Raw genomic sequence first — 19,505 nt, 5'->3', positions numbered from 1 at the left:
ACACTGCAGATGGGTGTCAGCTTGAACTGTCACAAGGTCAGTAGATGTGCAAAATGTTATCCCAAACCTCCAACAGCAAAGTTGTTGCATTTGAATGACAGCCATGTTACAGGAGCGCTTTTAAAGTGCTCCACCAATTACTACAAACCATGTCTTCCAGCAACTTGTCTCCTTGCAGCTGTCCTGTTTCTGACAAGACGGGAAACGGGAGCAAGAAGCACAAAAATGGGAAACCACGATTAAAATAGGATTAGCAAGGAAGTTAACAAGCTCTTAACTGCCTTAAACTACTGTCCCACCGGTTCCAGTCGGGTCAGTTTGGTAGCAGCTGACCCGACACTCACAAAAATCGTGTGGGGGTGGGATGGAGACGGGTTGGCAGTCTGAAGCCATTTTTTCCAACTTTCGCTGCCAACTCGTCTCCAAACCCGCCTCTTTAGGGCTTTTAAAATCGAGCCCTTTGAGTCTGTGCTGGTGTTTTTCTCCACATAAACCAGGACTTGAGCACATCATCTAGACTGGTACTTTTGTGATGTACAGAGGGAGCTGTTGAAGTGCTGTCTTTCAGATGAGACATTAAAGTGAAACCCCATCTGCCCTCTCAGTTGAACGTAAAAATGCCATGGCACTATTTCAAAGAAGAACAGAGGAGCTCTCCTGTGTCCTGGCCAATATTATCTCTCAACCAATACCACTAAAACAAATTATCTGGTCATTATCACATTGCTGTTTGTGGGAACTTGTGTGCAAACTGGCTGCCGTGTTTCCTACATTACACTTAAGAACATACATAAGAACATAAGAAATAGGAGCAGGAGTAGGCCAATCGGCCCCTCGAGCCTGCTCCGCCATGCAATAAGATCATGGCTGATCTGATCCTAACCTCAAATCTACTTTCACTCTCCATCCCACCCGAACCCATGTGATCTCCTAGGAGAGGCGAAAAACCAGATAAAAAACCCAATGTGCCAATTTGGGAGAAAAAATCTGGGAAATTCCTCTCCGACCCATCTAGACGATCGAAACTCATCCAGGAGATCACTTTGTCCCTGTATTTCCTACAGTACTTACCTTCTGTAAGAGGTGATCTCCACCCCAGCCAGGAACAGGCCCAATTTACTCTTGAAGGACTCCTAGCTGGCAGCCTGTTCCCGAGGTCTCCACTAATCCCTATGAATAGAACCATCTCCTGAAATCTAACACAGAATTAGAACACAAGCAGTAGGAGCAGGACCAGGCTACATGGCCCCTGGGCCCGCTCCACCACCCACAGGGCCATGACCAATCCGAACCTAGCCTCATGTCCGATTTCCTGCCCGCTCCCCATAACCCCTAATTCCCCTTACTTCTAGGAAACTGTCTATTTCTGTTTTAAATTTATTTAATGGTGTAGCTTCCACAGCTAAAAAGTACTACATTGGCTGTAAAGCACTTTGGGATGTTCTGAGGTAATGAAAGGCGCTGTATAAATGCAAGTTCTCTTTCTTTCTTTTACTTAATCCTATGTACACTGAATGTTTCAGGTTTTTGCCTCAGTGCTTTCCTTTTAGCTTTAGTGTATTGTGTGCGCCGTTTTACTCCAAACCAGTGAATTCTACTGAGTGGAAAAAACATGTGCTGACTACTACTGCATCTCAGTTACTTCTGGATCTCAGTGGGAGCCACTTTGGGATCGAGATGGTCCTGTACATCCTTATGTGGTTCCTGAAATGCCCCTGTAATTGCATTCACTACATCCCCTGCTGTGTTGGCTAGCTGGCCCTGCCCACTTTCTGCCGTGGGAGAATGTGCCCGCAATGGTGTTGCTTTGAGAGACTGTAGCCTCATACATGCCTGTTCCAGCCATGCAGTCCCCCTGGCAGGCCCCAACTGGGATTTTAACTCAACCCTGAGCAGGGATGTGTCACCGTAGCTTTCCCACCAGGCTGAAGAGAGTTGGGACCTGCCAGAAAAATGAGCAGACTCTAACAGGCCTTTCCTCTGGGCCCCCATTCGGACCTCCCCTGCCCCGGACTCACCCCTTACCTCCCACACGATCCTCCCAGAACCCCCTTTCCCACATCTACCTTCATGCCAGCGGGCAGCCAAGGGTCAGCCAATTTTTCAGAGACTAGCAGTCGTTTCTTGCCCACTTCCCACCTGGAACAGCGGCATGATAATGAGACCCAGGAGTTAAAATACCTTGGCCTGTTTCTAACTGACTCCAGCACCCACCTGCCCAAAACCAGCCTGGAGTTAAAACTAGGGCCTGTAAGTATGGAGCCTATAGTGAATGCAATATTCAGCCACATTAAATAGCAGAATTTCCTTGGGGGAAATGTTTGTAATATTGTGAATGAAGGAACAGCTGTAGGTAAGTTCACCTTTCTGTGTCAGAGACATTCATGCTAAGTTTGAAAGCAGTTAACAACAATGGGGGGTGCGAAAAAAACATGCTTAGCACATTACATTCATGGAAGGCCAGGGTGGATTCTCCTACCTTGGCTAACCTGGTAAGATTATTAAAATTCTCTCGGCACTACGTTGAGGTGTGCTGTGTGGTGGAGGTGACATTTACACTGGTGGTCACGTGCTTCAGTTACCTTGAGCTGTTTTTATTGGAGGCCTACAGCATTCATTATCAAAGAAGGCCCCCATCCTCTGCCTTGCTTACTCTGGCAACATTTTCAGGCCTCATCCCATTAGAGAAATGGAGTGTTCTGCCTTCCCTCACTCCCTCCAGATGTGTTTTAGTGGTTGCAAGCTTATTGTCTTCCAAATTTAACAAGTCACAATGCTCCTCCCTTTAAACTCCTGCAGGACTTTAAATCAAGAAGTACGCGATTTCCCACCCACCAACAGTTGAACTCCCAATCACAGATCCTTTCCAAACCTGGAGCTCATCCAGAGTAATAAAATACGACATGTTGAGCAGGTGTAATTCCGGCATCGTCCTGTGCCCATTGGGCTCACAGCCAATCAGAAAAACTACACGTTGCCGTGATCTGCAGATTTTCAAAGCCATTCCTAGGACATCCGTTTTCTACTAAATTTGTAATGGTTTCCAGAATACATTTTTTTTTTGAAGGTCATCTAATTTCACAAATGTCCTTTTTTTCTCAGCCTATGTCAGTCGATACTACTCAACAGGCTTTTTGCATAAATCAGTCAAATTTCAGCTAATTTTTATGGCCTTTGTGAACTGGAAAGGTCTCTCCAAAATGGTACATTTAACAAGGAAATGTTCCTGATGGGCATTCCTTTCTAGTCAGACAGATATTACTCATACAGACTTTCAGAAGAGCTATCTCACTAAAAAGCTCCAACATTAATTTTTATGTGCTTAATCAGCTTTTCACAGGTTAATGCATCAGTGGGGCCATTATGCCTCAAGCCATTTTGACCCCCAAATATTGCTTCCAATTTAAGTGCAATCAGTAGCTGCTGGCAGTCAACCATCCGCCCACCCCCCACAACCCCCGCCCCCGGCTCCCAGTGCACAACGTTAGCACCACAAAAATATTTAAATCAGTGGATCTTGCATCATAGCATGAGGTGAGCATTGCAGAGTGCCGGTAAATGCAACGCCGGGATTGTATTATCGACCCCAGGAAAGCTCAGGAACATTTTTGAACTGAGCCAAAAACTTAAGGCAGGATGCTGTTTTTGTGACAGATATTTGGGCAATAGCAAATCAAAATGAATCTTCACTGGGTGTTGTTAAGTCTGTGTGTTATATTGAGAATTACTACACAGACCACAAGAGTAACCTTTAACAGGTCTTTACTAGTTGAAGGTCAGGGCGGAACTGCTCAATAAATCATTACACAGCACTTATATACCGGTGTGGTCACCACCGGTATTACAGTATACAGCAGCCAAGATAAAGTAGTGCAACCCTTAAAATAGTTCTCTTAAAGGTGGAACGGTTACATACACTACAATCCTCCCTTTTTAGGTTAACAGTATATATTCCCATTAAACATAACATCATAACATATATACACAACTTCATGTAAAACAGTTCACAGATTCAGTCTCTCTGGAGGCTTCCTGACTCGGTCCGGATAACGCCTCGGTGGTGTAGTAGTTTTCGGTGGTGTAGTAGGTTCTTTTGGCAAGGTCAATTCGGCTTGAATGTCAGCGTCGGGTTCATCTGGTTCCAGTATCACCGGATCGGAGGTAGATATTATGGGTATCTCTGCTTCATCGTTAGGCGTATAGAGTTGTGGTGTAGGTTGTCCCTTTTCGGATGACGCTATGATCTGGTCAGCATGGCGCCTTATTATGCTTTCACCAATGTCCACGGTATACATCAGCGGTCCTAGTCGTGTGCAAATAGTTCCAGGCTGCCATTTCTCGGTACGGTAGTCCCGGGCCAAAACTTGTTGACCTATCTGGAAGGTTCTAGTTGGCCTTTCATTCATGCCTTGAAATTGCCGGTTCTCTACGTCCCTTCTAATGTTTGGCTTGATCAAATCCAGCCGGCATCTTAGTCTTCTATTGAAAAACATCATGGCGGGAGTTTGGTTTGTGACCGCATGTGTTGCATTCCTGTACGCCAACAAGAAGTTATCTACCTTATGTTGTAGATTTATGTCTTCATTACCCATGGCCTTTATGGCAATCTTGAAGGTCTGGACAAACCTTTCAGCTAATCCATTGGTGGCGGGATGGTATGGGGCGGACGTGTAGTGCTTAACCCCATTGTTTTTTAAGAACTTCCTGAACTCTTCGGACACGAATTGCGGTCCATTATCAGAACAGATCTGTTCCGGCAGCCCATTCCTGGCAAATATGGTCCTTAATACTGTGATGGTTTTTTCCGTGGTGGTGGAGGACATCTTTATTACCTCCGGCCACTTGGAGTGTGCATCCACCGCGATTAAGAACATTGAGTCCATAAATGGACCAGCAAAGTCGATATGTACCCTTTGCCATGGAGATGAGGGCCACTCCCATGGATGCAGAGGAGCTTGTGGTGGGGCGTTTTGGACCTTCTGGCATCCTAGACAGCTCTTGGTCATTTCTTCAATGTCTCCATCGATACCTGGCCACCACACGAACGCTCTGGCTAGGTTCTTCATTTTCACTCCACCCAGATGCCCCTCGTGAAGCTCCTTTAGCACTTTATGCTGGAGTTTGGGTGGAATCACCACTCTGGATCCACACATCAAAGTTCCTCGGCACACTGACAGCTGTTCTCTTCTTTGCGAAAATGCTGGCAACAGTGGTTCGCCATGTGCTGGCCATCCCTTCACCGTTACATCGTAGACTCGTGAGAGAGTCGGGTCATTTCTTGTTTCCTTTTCGATCGTAGAATTTGTTATTGGTAGACATTCCACTATGGTTGAGTGGAACATCTCCACTGGGTCCACTGTAGGCGCCTCTTCTACCGTTGGCAACGGTAGGCGTGATAAACCATCAGCATTCCCATGCTGTTTTGATCCTTTGTATTCTATGTCATATTGGTGTGCCCCTAGGAAAAGGGACCACCTCTGTAGCCTTTGCGCTGTCATAATGGAAACGCCCTTTTTAGGGTTGAATATGGATACCAACGGCTGGTGGTCTGTCAGCAGTGTAAACTTCTGGCCCTGCAGGTAATGATTAAACTTCTTTACTCCCCACACCAGGCTGAGAGCCTCTCTATCTATCTGAGCATAGTTGCGCTCAGCGGAGGTCAATGATCTGGATGCAAATGCGACTGGCCTTTCCGAGCCATTTGGCAACTTGTGTGAGAGTACTGCTCCAATACCATAAGGAGAAGCATCACAAGCTAAACGAATAGGTAGCGTTGGGTTGAAGTGAGCCAACACTTCCTCTGAGGTGATCAATGTCTTGCTTTTGCGAAAGGCCTTCTTACAGTCCTCGCTCCACTTCCATGGTACTTCTTTCTGCAAAAGAGCATTCAGCGGGTGCAGCACCGTGGATAGATTTGGCAGAAACTTATGGTAATAGTTAATCAACCCTAGGAACGATCTCAACTGGGATACATTTTCCGGAGCGGGAGCCTTCACAACAGCTTCGATCTTGTCAGGTGACTTGTGCAGCCCCTCCTGGTCAATGACATGACCACAGTACGAGATCCGTTTCTGAAAGAACTCACATTTCTGGCGATTAACTCGAAGGCCATATTCCTTCAACCTGGTGAGCACCAGTTTCAAATTTGCAAGGTGTTCCTCATCGTCATCTCCTGTAATCAGGATATCGTCCAAGTAACATTGAGTGCTTGGAATTCCCTGTAATACCTGCTCCATGGCCCTCTGCCAAATTGCCGGAGCCGAAGCCACTCCAAAAACCAGTCTATTATATCGATACAAGGCTCTGTGCGTGCTGATTGTGAGATACTGGCGCGACTCTTCCTCAACTTCCATCTGTAAGTACGCTTGCGCCAGGTCTATCTTGGTGAAGCGTTTCCCGCCAGACAATGAAGCAAAGATATCCTCAATCCGCGGAAGCGGATATTGCACCGTGTGAAGCACCAGATTAACTGTGATCTTGAAGTCTCCACAGATACGGACCTTCCCCGGTTCCCCTGGCTTGTTACTCGATGAACGCTTCATGACGGGAACAATGGGTGTGGCCCACTCACTCCAGTCCACCTTAGACAGTACTCCTGAACGTTCCAGCCCTTCCAGCTCAGCTTCCACAGCAGATCGTATCGCATACGGTACCGGTCTGGCTTTGAAAAATTTTGGGTTTGCATGTTCTGCAATCTTGATTTTTGCCTTAATTCCTCTCAGTGTTCCCAGTCCCTGTTGGAACACCTCTTTAGCCTCATCCAATATTCTGGACAATCATTCAGGTTTGACATCTTTTTTTCCAGAATCTACCGTTATTGCGTTTAGGGAGTGCCAGTTCATATTTATTTTTCTGATCCACTCCCGTCCCAGAAGTGGTGGACCTCCCTCAGGTAGTACATATAAGTCCATTCCTTGGTGTTCTTCGCCCTTGTGTATCACCTTGACTTTTATCTTTCCGATGGGGTATACTTTTTTGCCCCGTGTATGTCTGCAATAATATCTCCGTATCCCGTAGGGGAATATGTTTGAATAACTTTTTGTAATCTTGCTTATTCATGACCGTCAACGCCGATCCGGTGTCCAGTTCCATCTTCACTTGGACTCCTGCTATCTGCAGTGTGACCCAGATAGTTTGTCGGTCAGCTTCCTTACTCACGTTGTGAATTGTCAGACTACCCAGTTCCTTGCTGTTGGAGTCTGAATCAGAATTCTGTTCATCCGAACTCTTCTCAGCCACCTTATGTACCTTTCTGCACTTTTCCTGTGGTGACTTTTTGTTGCTGGTCTTCTTTCCTGACCGGCATACTTTAGCTATGTGACCAAGCTTGCCACATTTTCTACATTCCTGGTTTTTAAACCAGCATTGGTTCTGATCGTATGTTGTCTTTCCACAACGATAACATTTCGTTGTACCCAAAGCCATTTGATCTACGCTGAGTACCGCTGCCTTCAGCTGCATTTCCGCAGTGCCTCTCGCTGCGGCTTCGTGTGATGCTGCAATAGTGACAGCCTTATCAAGTGTAAGATCATTCTCTTCAAGTAGCCGCTTTTGTGTTCCTTCTTTCGACAACCCACACACGAATTTGTCTCTCAGTGCCTCTGTCAGGCTTTCCCCAAACTGGCAGTATTTCGCTAGCTTACGCAGTTCAATTAAATACTCCGCGTTGCTTTCCTCTTTCAGTTGCGTTCTCGCATAAAATTTAAATCGTTCTGCTAACATCAGCGGTGTGGGGTTCAAATGATTCTTCAGGACAGCAACAATTTTAGCGAAAGTCTGATCCGCCGGTTTAGCTGGTGATAGAAGATGCTTCAATAGCCCGTATGTCTTCGCACCCATTGAGTTTAGTAAGGTTAGTGCTTTATCTTCATCTGATATTTTGTTTGCCTTACAATATATCTCTATGCGTTCTACATACGTGGCCCAATCTTCCACATCGGGATCGAAATCGTTGATGTTACCATGCTTAGGCATCCTCGCGATCTTCTTGAGAAACAAAAGAATTATTATTTTTTTTACAAAATGGCGGTTTCCCACGCTTGTCTTCTTCCCCCGCCTCCGAAAATGGCGGCTTCCCGCGTTTGCCTTTCTCCCCCGCTGGCTGTAATGGCGATTGCCGTATTGCTGCGTTCGCCCTCCCCCAGCGGTTTTCAAATCGTGCCTCCCAGCCCCTCTTGCAGTCCGGTCCTTTCCCCCCGGCTGCGGCTGAGTTCTCCGCGTTTTTTCTTTTATTTTCTCCCGCGCCTTACGCTGACCCGGTCGCTGCGCCTCGCGGCCTCGGTAGCTGCCCGGCCTTTTTCACCGGTCGCGGTCGAGCTCTCTCTCGACGCTGTTGCGTCTCCCAGCCCGCTTGCAGCCTGGTCTTTCGCACCGGCTGCGTTTGCATTCACCGCGGCTTCCGTGCCTTACGCTGCCCCAGTCTCAGCGCCTCTGGCCCTGACTTCTGTCCGGCTCTTTTCCCCGGCCGTGGTCGAGTTCTCTGCCCTTATATCCTCCGTTTTTTTTTTGTTATTTTCTCCCCTACTCACAGTCAACGTGGCCGACTTGCTGCTCGTCGCTGATTGGCTTACCCACCACCGTGATAGAAGGGATGATCACTGCCTGTTGCTGATGGAAGGCTTCGTGTCAGAATTCTTCCTTTGCTCTGCAGACCCGAGTCTTTTCTCAGCAGAATGATGAGGGCGGATGCCTCCTCTCGACGCCCGTTAAACTGCCTTGGATATATCTCTGCCGCAGGGTAAGATCGTACTCGTCGCCACTGTTAAGTCTGTGTGTTATATTGAGAATTACTACACAGACCACAAGAGTAAACTTTAACAGGTCTTTACTAGTTGAAGGTCAGGGCGGAACTGCTCAATAAATCATTACACAGCACTTATATACCGGTGTGGTCACCACCGGTATTACAGTATACAGCAGCCAAGATAAAGTAGTGCAACCCTTAAAATAGTTCTCTTAAAGGTGGAACGGTTACATACACTACAGGTGTTTGTTACCATGCCATTCATGTTCTAACAACACCAGTGTCCTGACACCTTTTAGTTCATTATTGCCCTTATTGTCATTGGACTGCTAGGGATCTCAAATTTCCCATTTTATGGCAAGTGGAGACTCACCCCTCACAACAGCGCCATAGAGAGGACACTAGCCTATCAGATGACTAAAATTTTAAATAAACTACCTTCGTGTCTGTGAGTTGACAGAGCTGCTCCGTTAACAGCAGGAATGATGGTGAAACATTTGGTGACATCTTTATTCCTACACCTGCGTTCCTGATTGTCAAAGAGGAACAGCACTGTGAATTAGAAATTAATCCAAGTTGTGCAACATGTAGTTACTTTTAAATGAATCCCAAATGGCCCATTTTGATAACTTCAGGTTCTGATTACTATTTGGCTTTCATCCCCAGAGATTTTGGATTTAATTTCATTCAAACACCAGCATATTTGAAAGTGCTCTTTAGTATTCTTCTCAGTACTAACTGACTGCTGATTTTACCTGAAAAATATAAGTGGTTTAACACCAGAATGCTCTGTGGTTGCTTTAAAATATATTTGGCTGCACATTAGTGATAAAGTTGGTCAGGCTTTTATAAAACACGTGTATCAGTACCCTGCACAAAATAAGTTAGAGGTATTCCGTACTCAAGTTCAAAGGGACAAGGATAGTTACTGGGGTGACATGCTATCAGTGTTATGCTAGGGCATTGATGAGGCATCCATTGCTGAATGGGAATCTTCAATGGAAAAAAAGGGCAACACTGGTCATGCGTTCAGGGACGCAGCATGTAGATTCACTGTAAGAAGCATTGATAAGATGGGTATTATGTTGTTTTATAACAACCAGAGGAAATTTACTTAACTGTAACTTACAGTTGAAAATGCTGGAAACACTCAGCAGGTCAGGCAGCATTGAGGAGAGAGACAGAGTCAAAGTTTCGGGTCGAACCCTTCAATGAATGTTGACTCTGTTTCTCTCTCCTCGATGCCGCCTGACCTGCTGAGTGTTTCCAGCATTTTCTGTTGTTATTTCAAATTTCCAGCATCCGCAGTATTTTGCTATTGTAACTTACAGTTGTCAGTCTTGTATCTTGGTCAGTATTAAATAACAAATTGCTAGTATACTCACTCATCTATCTGAGCAATATAGGTTTCCAGTTCCTTTACAACTGTCTGCAGCTTATTCAGAAGCTTTTGATATGCATCTTGAGTTTCCACATCCTTTTCCTTCAGGAGGAAGTGCAGGCCAGGCCCATTTTGCTGACCCAAGCTGTGTCCAGAGGGAGCTGCCATGGTGATGATACAATGATGGACGTATTCCACTGGGTCCAACTTATCTATGAAATAACAGCAATGTGAAAAACTGAGTGCTAAATGTTGAATTTCCTGCATAGTAAAGGCACTGATAATAGTATCTGACAATATTTGATACATGTCAACATGAAATATCTGTCAAATAAGAGTATGATTCCAGTCATTTAAACCTTAGGTTTCATCTGTCTGATAAAATGACCACATACATGTTGCTGCCAGGTGACATTATCAATGAATGTCTGCAAAACTCTGAAGTATATCTACCTGTCTGCAATTCTCATTCATATAAACCTAAGCTCTGGAATTCCCCCCCTAAACCTCTCTGCCTCGCTACCTCTCTTTCCTCCTTTAAGATGCTCCTTAAAACCTGTCTTTGACCAAGCTTTTTGTCACCTGCCCTAATTTCTCCTTAGGTGGCTTGGTGTCAAATTTTTTGTCTTATAATACTCCTGTGAAGCGCCTTGGGATGTTTTACTACGTTAAAGGCGCTATATAAATACAAGTTGTTGTTGTTGTTCATATACAGTAAGAATTTTTTTTTGCATTTGTGCACTAGTATTAAAGGAGCATTGGGGTAAATGTTAAAAATATTTAAAGGTCAGATTCTGCCAAGCCTTTCATTAGAGATCAGTCAGATGTCTATTACCTCATAAAAGGGGTGATTCTGCGATGTGGCATACCCAAAGGGGAGCAGCGCTTGTTAAGAATTCTTCTTCAAACATTGGAAGCAAATAGCCCATGATTTACTCCAGCTTCCACCAGGCTGGGGAAGTTAAAATAGACTCCTGCATGTCCCATTGCAAACTGACCTCTAAACATCGTCTCAAACATAAAAATCAATAGATATACTTCAGAACACTGGACTTCATATCACAAAGGGGTTTTGTTGTGCACATGTATATTTACAACAAGAGCTTCTTTTTTCATCCCTCTGTTCTGTTACTAATCTTCACCTGATGCTACATCAAGGTGCTACCCGAGGATCAGTGGATCATGAGCTTCTTGGGACTGAGGTGGCCCTCGTCTCAAGGCTTCTGAGTCCTGGGAGATCTCTCCAGCAGGTTGGGTCACCACTATAGGTGTGTGAGCAGACTGGTCCTGTATCCTGACACCTACATGATCAAACATCTGAGAGGACTGATTGGATAGGGCACATGAGCTGTCATCAGGAGAAAAACTCTTAACCTGAAGGAAAATTCTAGGCATGGCACTTATGCTAAATTCTGGATCTGAGTGCCCACTGATCACCGAGAGGGCAGATCTGATGGTACCAGTTAAATTCTGCAGACCCTAAGAGGTGGCGCCCCAAAACTCTCGGAAGCTGATTCCCATCACTCTCTCCAAATGACCTCCCAGAAGGCCAGTGCTCAAAACATCGACGTTGGATACACTGACTGGTCTGGAGGCATCTCTGTCAGAGGGGATTGATGTAGATGTTCCTGGTTCCACCACCCACCACTGGTAGTGCATTGTGTTCAATCCTTCTCACATATTGGCACTGAGGATGGCACTAATGAACTTCACTGTGACCCCTGCTATCTGTTTTGGATCCTTCAAAATGGTCTTCAGTGCATCTATGTGAGAGTGATGGTCATGCAGCATTCCTTTTGCAGCATTCTTTTTCTTACAGCAGATTTGAGTCAATAGGCTCAGGTGTCAGGGGCTAACTTCTGCGGAGCCGCCATTCTTCATTGTCAGATCCGACTTTCACCTCTCACTCCTCTGGCATCAGGCGTGTAGTGAATGAAGGAGTGCCACCCATATAAATAGACTGCAAGGAAAGGTCAGGGGGAAGCTGGTAGCTTATCTTGGCTACCCTGTGATTGTTAAACTTCTTCCTGCATTACAAGGTAATCTTGGGATTCAAGCAGGTGACACTCATTGTCGTAGTCACAGCCACCTCCCTCCACAAAGTGGGTATTACATTCTTGGCAGCTCTTCGGTCCTTGACCCCAAACAAATTGTCCATCCTGCTTTATTACAAGAACTTGCAGGTTCGGCTCTATGAAGCTTCTCGCTTGATTCTTTCATGTGGCTACTCACCTTGTCCCTGATGCTGCCACTGCCAGTGGCATAGGTCCATAGGTTGGCTATCTGCTGCTGCACTCATGCCTCTCCACCAGGTATTTTCCAGTCCTCACCCCCACCACCGCACCCCCCCCCGCCAATCCTCCTTCTAACCTTTCCCAAACCCCACAACCCAATCCCTCTCACTCCCCCTTATCTCAGCTCCCTGTCTATTGGATTTCCATAGCCAGCAAGCATCTTCCTATTAAAATTAGCTGACCCTGGAGCAAAAGTGCCTCTCAGGCACAAACCTTTTCTTCATTTCTATTTAGCGAGCAACTGGAAAAAGAAAAAGAAACTTTCTAAGTCGGTTTGGAAAAGAGTATTACACTGAACATCATAGAAACATAGAAGATAGGAGCAGGAGTAGGCCATTCGGCCCCTCGAGCCTGCTCCGCCATTTAATGAGATCATAGCTGATCATCCAAATTCAGTACCCTGTCTCTGCTTTCTCCCCATATCCCTTGATCCCTTTAGCCTTACGAAATATATCTAACTCCTTCTTGAATATATTTAATGAATTGGCCTCAACTGCCTTCTCTGGTAGAGATTTCCATAGGTTCACCACTCTCTGGGTGAAGAAATTGCTTCTCATCACAGTCCTAAATGGCTTACCCCTTATCCTTAGACTGTGACCCCTGTTTCTGGACTCCCCCGCCATCGGGAACATCCTTCCTGCATCTAGTCTGTCTAGACCTGTTAGAATTTTATAAGTTTCAATGAGATTCCCTCTAAACTCTAGCGAATATAAGCCTAATTGACCCAATCTCTCTTCATACATCATTCCTGCCATCCCAGGTATCAGTCTGGTGAATCTTCGCTGCATTCCCTCCATGGCAAGAACATCCTTCCTCAGATAAGGCGACCAAAACTGCACACAATACTCAAGGTGTGGTCTCACCAAGGCCCTGTACAACAGCAGCAAGACATCCTTGCTGCTGTACTCGAATTCTCTCGCTATGAAGGCCAACATACCATTTGCCTTCTTCACCGCCTGCTGCACCTGCATGCTTACCTTCAGCGACTGGTGCACAATGACACCCAGGTCTCGTTGCACTTCCCCTTTTCCCAATCTATTGCCGTTCAGATAATAAACTGCTTTCCTGTTTTTGCCACCAAAGTGGATAACCTCACATTTATCCACATTATACTGCATCTGCCATGCATCTGCCCAATCACCCAACCTGTCCAAATCATACTGGAGTTTCTCTGCATCCTCCTCACAGCACACACGCCCACCCAGCTTTGTGTCATTTGCAAACTTGGAGATATTACATCTAGTTCCCTTGTCTAGGTCATTAATATATATTGTGAATAGCTGGGGTCCTAGCACCAATCCCTGCGGTACCACACTAGTCACTGCCTGCCACTCGGAAAAAGACCCGTTTATTCCAAGTGTATTACCTTCACTATAACATGTTCTTGCTTAGATGTTACTCTTGAAAGCAGACAAATTATTTCAATATAAGCACTATGGCAATTTTTAATTTGTTTGCCATCATTTTTGATGCTGCTACATCAGCAACTCTGACAACAGCAGCATCACCATGTAATGACTTTTTGTAATCGCATATTTCTGAATGGGAAGTCAGAAACTGCAGATAACATATGGCCTTTCAAGGTTGGGTAATAAATAATTACACAGCTTGTGTACCTGCCAGGTTTGAATTCCTCAGTTCAAATTTGCATAATAGATCTTCAGCAAAGTCACTGAGAGATGAGGTCGAAGATCATACCTTGATCTAAGCTTTTCTGGTCAATGTCACTGCTGGACTGTTTCCGACTGTCCAGTTGAACACCAAATGCACTACCCAGTGACGCAACATTTTTAGGATAGGACACTTCCATCACGTTTATATGGCAATTGGTGGGACAGAAATCACTGCTGTGCAGCGGAGAAATCTTGGACTTGGCTTGCTTGAAAGTTGGCCAGGCTCGATTTTTCAGAACTCGTGAAAACTAAACCAAAAAAATTGCAAAAAGTCACAAATTATACTTACTGATGTTACAGTTATAACCTATATTGATATTATTTCCATAACTTTTAACAAAAACAAAGATAAAATATATGAAAACTATATCAAAGACCCCCCAGTGGCTCAGGCGGCTAATTGCACCATATACTATGACACTGAAGCATACAGACAAGAATGTTTCCAAGATTGTCAACTGAAGCAGCGGTGAGGTGAGAGAATTCAGTGTCCTTGAAGAGGGTTGGGGAGGGTTGTGGGGTGAGAGAGAAATCATTATTCAGCATTCCCCCCCCACCCACCCCGGTGATAATTCATACATATGAATGCCAGATTAGGACACAATCAAGCTTGACTGATTCTCCAATGACAGAATAGCTCATAGATGAAAAATGGCTGCTTTGGTAAGGCATTGGAGGGCTGCCACCATGCTTGAAGCCATAATCCAGCATGAGCTACTGCGCTCAGGAGAGGAACAATAGATGAGCAATTGGAAGAGAAAAAAATCATAGCAAAGGTTAATTTGCTAAAGTGCAAAAGCTAGATTTAATCAGCTCGATAAATTCTGCTGCTGCAGCAAGTTTGTGCTCAGCAAATAATGGTCCAGAATTTGTTGTAGCAGAGCATCTTGCAGCGTGGTTGGTAAAATTTTAGAGTGGTTGGTAACATTTTAGAGTCCATTATTAAGGAGACAGTAACAGGACATTTGGATAAACATAATTTAATAGGACAAAGTCAGCATGGTTTTACGAAGGGGAAGTCATGTTTGACAAATTTGCTTGAATTCTTTGAGGACGTAACATACAGGGTGGATAAAGGGGAACCAGTGGACGTAGTGTATTTAGACTTCCAAAAGGCATTTGACAAGGCGCCACACAAAAGATTATTGCTCAAGATAAAAAATCACGGGATTGGGGGTAATATTCTGGCATGGGTGGAGGATTGGCTATCTAACAGAAAGCAGAGAGTTGGGATAAATGGTTCATTCTCAGACTGGCAATCAGTAACTAGTGGTGTTCCGCAGGGGTCAGTGCTGGGACCCCAACTCTTTACAATCTATATTAACGATTTGGAGGAAGGGACCGAGTGTAACATATCAAAGTTTGCAGATGATACAAAGATGGGAGGAAAAGAAGTGAGTGAGGAGGACATAAAAAATCTGCAAAGGGATATAGACAGGCTAAGTAAATGGGCAGAGATTTGGCAGATGGAATATAATACTAGAAAGTGTGAGGTTATGCACTTTGGCAGGAAAAATCATAGAGCAAGTTATTATCTTAATGGCAAGAAACTGGAAAGTACTGTAGTACAAAGGGATCTGGGGGTCCTGGTGCACAAAACACAAAAAGTTAGTATGCAGGTGCAGCAAGTGATCAAGAAGGCCAATGGAATGTTGGCTTTTATTGCTAGGGGGATGGAATATAAAAACAGGGAGGTATTGCTGCAGTTGTACAAGGTATTGGTGAGACCACACCTGGAATACTGCATACAGTTTTGGTGTCGATACTTAAGAAAAGACATACTTGCTCTCGAGGCAGTACAAAGAAGGTTCACTCGGTTAATTCCGGGGATGAGGGGGTTGACATATGAGGAGAGGTTGAGTAGATTGGGACTCTACTCATTGGAGTTCAGAAGAATGAGAGGCGATCTTATTGAAACATATAAGATTGTGAAGGGGCTTGATCGGGTGGATGTGGTGAGGATGTTCCCAATGATGGGTGAAACTAGAACTAGGGGGCATAATCTTAGAATAAGGGGCTGCTCTTTCAAAACTGAGATGAGGAGAAACTTCTTCACTCAGAGGGTGGTAGGTCTGTGGAATTTGCTGCCCCAGAGAGCTGTGGAAGCTACATCATTAAATAAATTTTAAACAGAAATAGACAGTTTCCTAGAAGTAAGGGGAATAAGGGGTTATGGGGAGCGGGCAGGAAATCGGACATGAGGCTAGGTTCGGATCGGTCATGGCCCTGTGGGTGGCGGAGCAGGCCCAGGGGCCGTGTAGCCTGGTCCTGCTCCTACTTCTTGTGTTCTAATTCTGTGTTAGATTTCAGGAGATGGTTCTATTCACAGGGATTAGTGGAGACCTCAGGAACAGGCTGCCAGCTAGGAGTCCTTCAAGAGTAAATTGGGCCTGTTCCTGGCTGGGGTGGAGATCACCTCTTACAGAAGGTAAGTACTGTAGGAAATACAGGGACAGAGTGATCTCCTGGACAAGTTTCGATCGCCTAGAGGGGTCTGAGAGGAATTTCCCAGATTTTTTCTCCCAAATTGGCCATTGGGTTTTTTATCTGGTTTTTCGCCTCTCCCGGGAGATCACATGGGTTCGGGTGGGATGGAGAGTGAAAGTAGATTTGAGGTTAGGATCAGATGAGCCATGATCTTATTGAATGGTGGAGCAGGCTCGAGGGGCCGATTGGCCTACTCCTGCTCCTATTTCTTATGTTCTTATGTTCTTATGTGCCTGGTTAGTTAGACTTTTTCCTGCACATTTCAGCTCAGAATGTTTTGCTCTGTAAGCTGCTGTGAGAACTGATCAGTGCAAGGGAAACAGGGCATTTGGGACCTTCGTGAACGACAGGAGCATCAGAGTATCTCCTTAACCAATAAGATTTAGGGATTGAGAAAGAAACAGAATTAGGACTGAGAAGGAGGATAGAGGGGGTGAATTCAATGTCAAATCAGGTACAGAAAGAGAAATAAAGAAATGGAAAGAAAGATTGGATTAAGGAAGAGAGAAAAAAGAGACAGAAAGGAAATGTAAGAAAAAAATGTAAAAATGTAAAATTTGCCATTTTTTAAATCCCCAACAACAATTCACTATCTGTAGAAATGAAAAACCACACTTTTAATTGTTCACTTTCTGAGCTAAAAAGGTTGGTTGGCAATCATTAACAATTATCACAATGCTATTAATTACGAGACTTAACTTTCTGTGGCGAGTGTAATGGGCAATTAATTTACAAATGCAGCAACTTCATGAATGTCACAGAGAGGTTGAGGGTGAGATGCCAATTTCATGAAGCTAATGGCAGGGCGACGTAAATTGTCCAGCAACTTGTGGTGATTTGCAATTCACGGGGTGTCTCTTCCTCACCACAAGTTGCTGCCCGATTTGTACATTAATAACGAAAGGCCATTGATCTGATACGTTATCTCTGTTTTTCTCTCTCCACAGATGCTGCCTTACCTGCTGAGTATTTCCAGCATTTTCTGTTTTTATTTCAGATTTCCAGCATCCCCAGTATTTTGCTTTTGTACATTAATAACACGCGTGTTGTTTACACGCTGTTATTTTTCCAGCAAATTCTGGCCAATATCTTGCAAGCTATTTCAGGGACTTAATTTTACTTCACTTTAAGTGACATCATGAGCTTTGAAGCTGCTTCAACACAAAAAATTAGTGTGTTTGATATTCATTGATTTAAAATTTTATTTACCTTGGTTGAAATGAGCTAACTTGGTGTAGAGTAGAGATCAAAACTGGGATCATCCAAGTCTGTTTAACTCAATAACCAACAAAGCAATACACTTATGGACTGATCTACTGACAAAAGGACCATCCTGAACATTTTAAAAGACAAAAGGGACAATTTTGTGACAGGCATTTCAAAACCAAATCTTGTTTCTTGATAAGAGCATTTCTCTGGAAATATATAGAAAATATTAACCCTACCTCCACAAACCTAGTTTGTGAGACCACTTTTAGTGGTTTGAATTCTTAGAAGCTAATCTGTGCACATTTCATACAACCACTCTCATTATATCAGGAGATATTAACGTTAGCAATGGGATATAGAAAGAAATGACTATTTTACTGTACTTGCATTATAATCCACGTAATACAGAAGCTTCTCCACATTTACCATACTCATTTTGTCACAAATGCATGTGAGTTCTTGGAATCACCCAAGGTCAGTAGATTAAAGCACTGACATAATCATCATTTAATTGTGTTTTCTTTAAATTCTCCATGTGAAGTCTACAACTGTGCGGGTGGAAGTTAGCTCCCTTGAAATCTCAGCACCTCAAAGACCTTCTTACCTTCTTGTAGTTTGTGATCCTTCGGTTAATGTGTTCAAGCTTTTCACTGCGCATAATGCTGAATTTTGAATGCAATTCAGGAAGCATTGCTTCACTTAAGCAGTTTAGCCTGCTGCAACTTTCTACAAACTGTTCATCATTCTTAGCCAAACATTCAAGGATCTGTTAAAGAAATATTATATAGTAAGTTGTATTTCACAGCTCATTCCAAACTATGGAGTGAAGAAAGTACACCTTATGAAGTTATCATGCAACAGGCTCATTTATCATCAAGTTAAAAATAGAATGGAGCTACACAGAGCACTTCCAACGATTCTCAGGTGGTGAGTTCCCTACTGTTAGTTATGCCACAATAGGAAACAGTGAGTACAAACTAAGTTACTGCTCCTAGGACTGCTCTCACTGTATTCCTAGCAAGCGTGTTATACAGCATAGTTGTAGTGTGGGCTACCTCTTAATTGTGGAAGACATACCCCTGCCAACAATGGCCAGCACTGTCTCTTCCAAGAGGGTGAGATGAAGCTAGAAATATGAGGTATGCGTCGGTGTTTGGTACAGATTGCTGGTACATGAGTGATGGGGTAGGGTGGTCGTGCATTGAGCAGTGTGTGAGGCTAGAGGTGCAGTTGGCAGGAGACAACTTTTGAAGATGGTCTGAGGTCATGAAACTTCTTTGGGCACTGGAGCCAGATCCTGGGGGTGACAGCCTCAGTGATCTGGTCCCACATCATTTTTTCTGGAGGGCCTCCTGGCACCTGTGGGTCGAGGACTTCTCTTCCAGTGTTGACTCCCTGCACAAAGCTGGAGTGCTGCATATGAGACCCTGGGTTTCCCTTCCCTGGCTTATTGAGCCAGTTGTGTTAGTGCTGAAGCATTGTACCATATTTTTACGTGCGGAAGGCAGTTCAGCTTTAAGAGCTGAAGACTACCATTTCGGAATTATTTTACTGTTTTTTTTTCAGAAGGCAGTTGAGCTCTAAGGGATAAAGACTGCCTATTTTTAAATATAAGGGAATGGTAGCATAGTGGTTACATTACTAGACTAGTAATCCTAGAGGCATGGACTAATGATCTGTGGGACATGAGTTCAAATCTCACCATGACAGCTGGGGAA

The 19,505-nt window shown here is 44.4% G+C and overlaps 1 protein-coding gene across 8 annotated transcripts in view; it reads right to left on the bottom strand.

Moving 5' to 3' along the window:
- The window catches only part of prex2 (phosphatidylinositol-3,4,5-trisphosphate-dependent Rac exchange factor 2), a 943,088-nt gene that overhangs the window by 480,000 nt on the left and 443,583 nt on the right, over nt 1-19,505 (bottom strand). For all 8 annotated transcript variants that reach the window (XM_085993112.1, XM_085993115.1, XM_085993113.1 and 5 more), the window contains 3 exons: nt 18,392-18,553; nt 14,117-14,339; nt 10,129-10,336 (listed from right to left, as the gene is read on the bottom strand). In XM_085993112.1, coding sequence (XP_085849238.1) covers nt 10,129-10,336; nt 14,117-14,339; nt 18,392-18,553 — 593 coding nt within the window. The remainder of the gene's footprint in view (nt 1-10,128; nt 10,337-14,116; nt 14,340-18,391; nt 18,554-19,505) is intronic.

This window comes from Somniosus microcephalus, chromosome 7, assembly GCF_052327205.1.
Source record: "Somniosus microcephalus isolate GS21.2 chromosome 7, FLI_Smic_1.0, whole genome shotgun sequence".
Lineage (NCBI taxonomy): Eukaryota > Metazoa > Chordata > Chondrichthyes > Squaliformes > Somniosidae > Somniosus > Somniosus microcephalus.
This window is presented reverse-complemented; position numbering and strand designations above follow the sequence as displayed.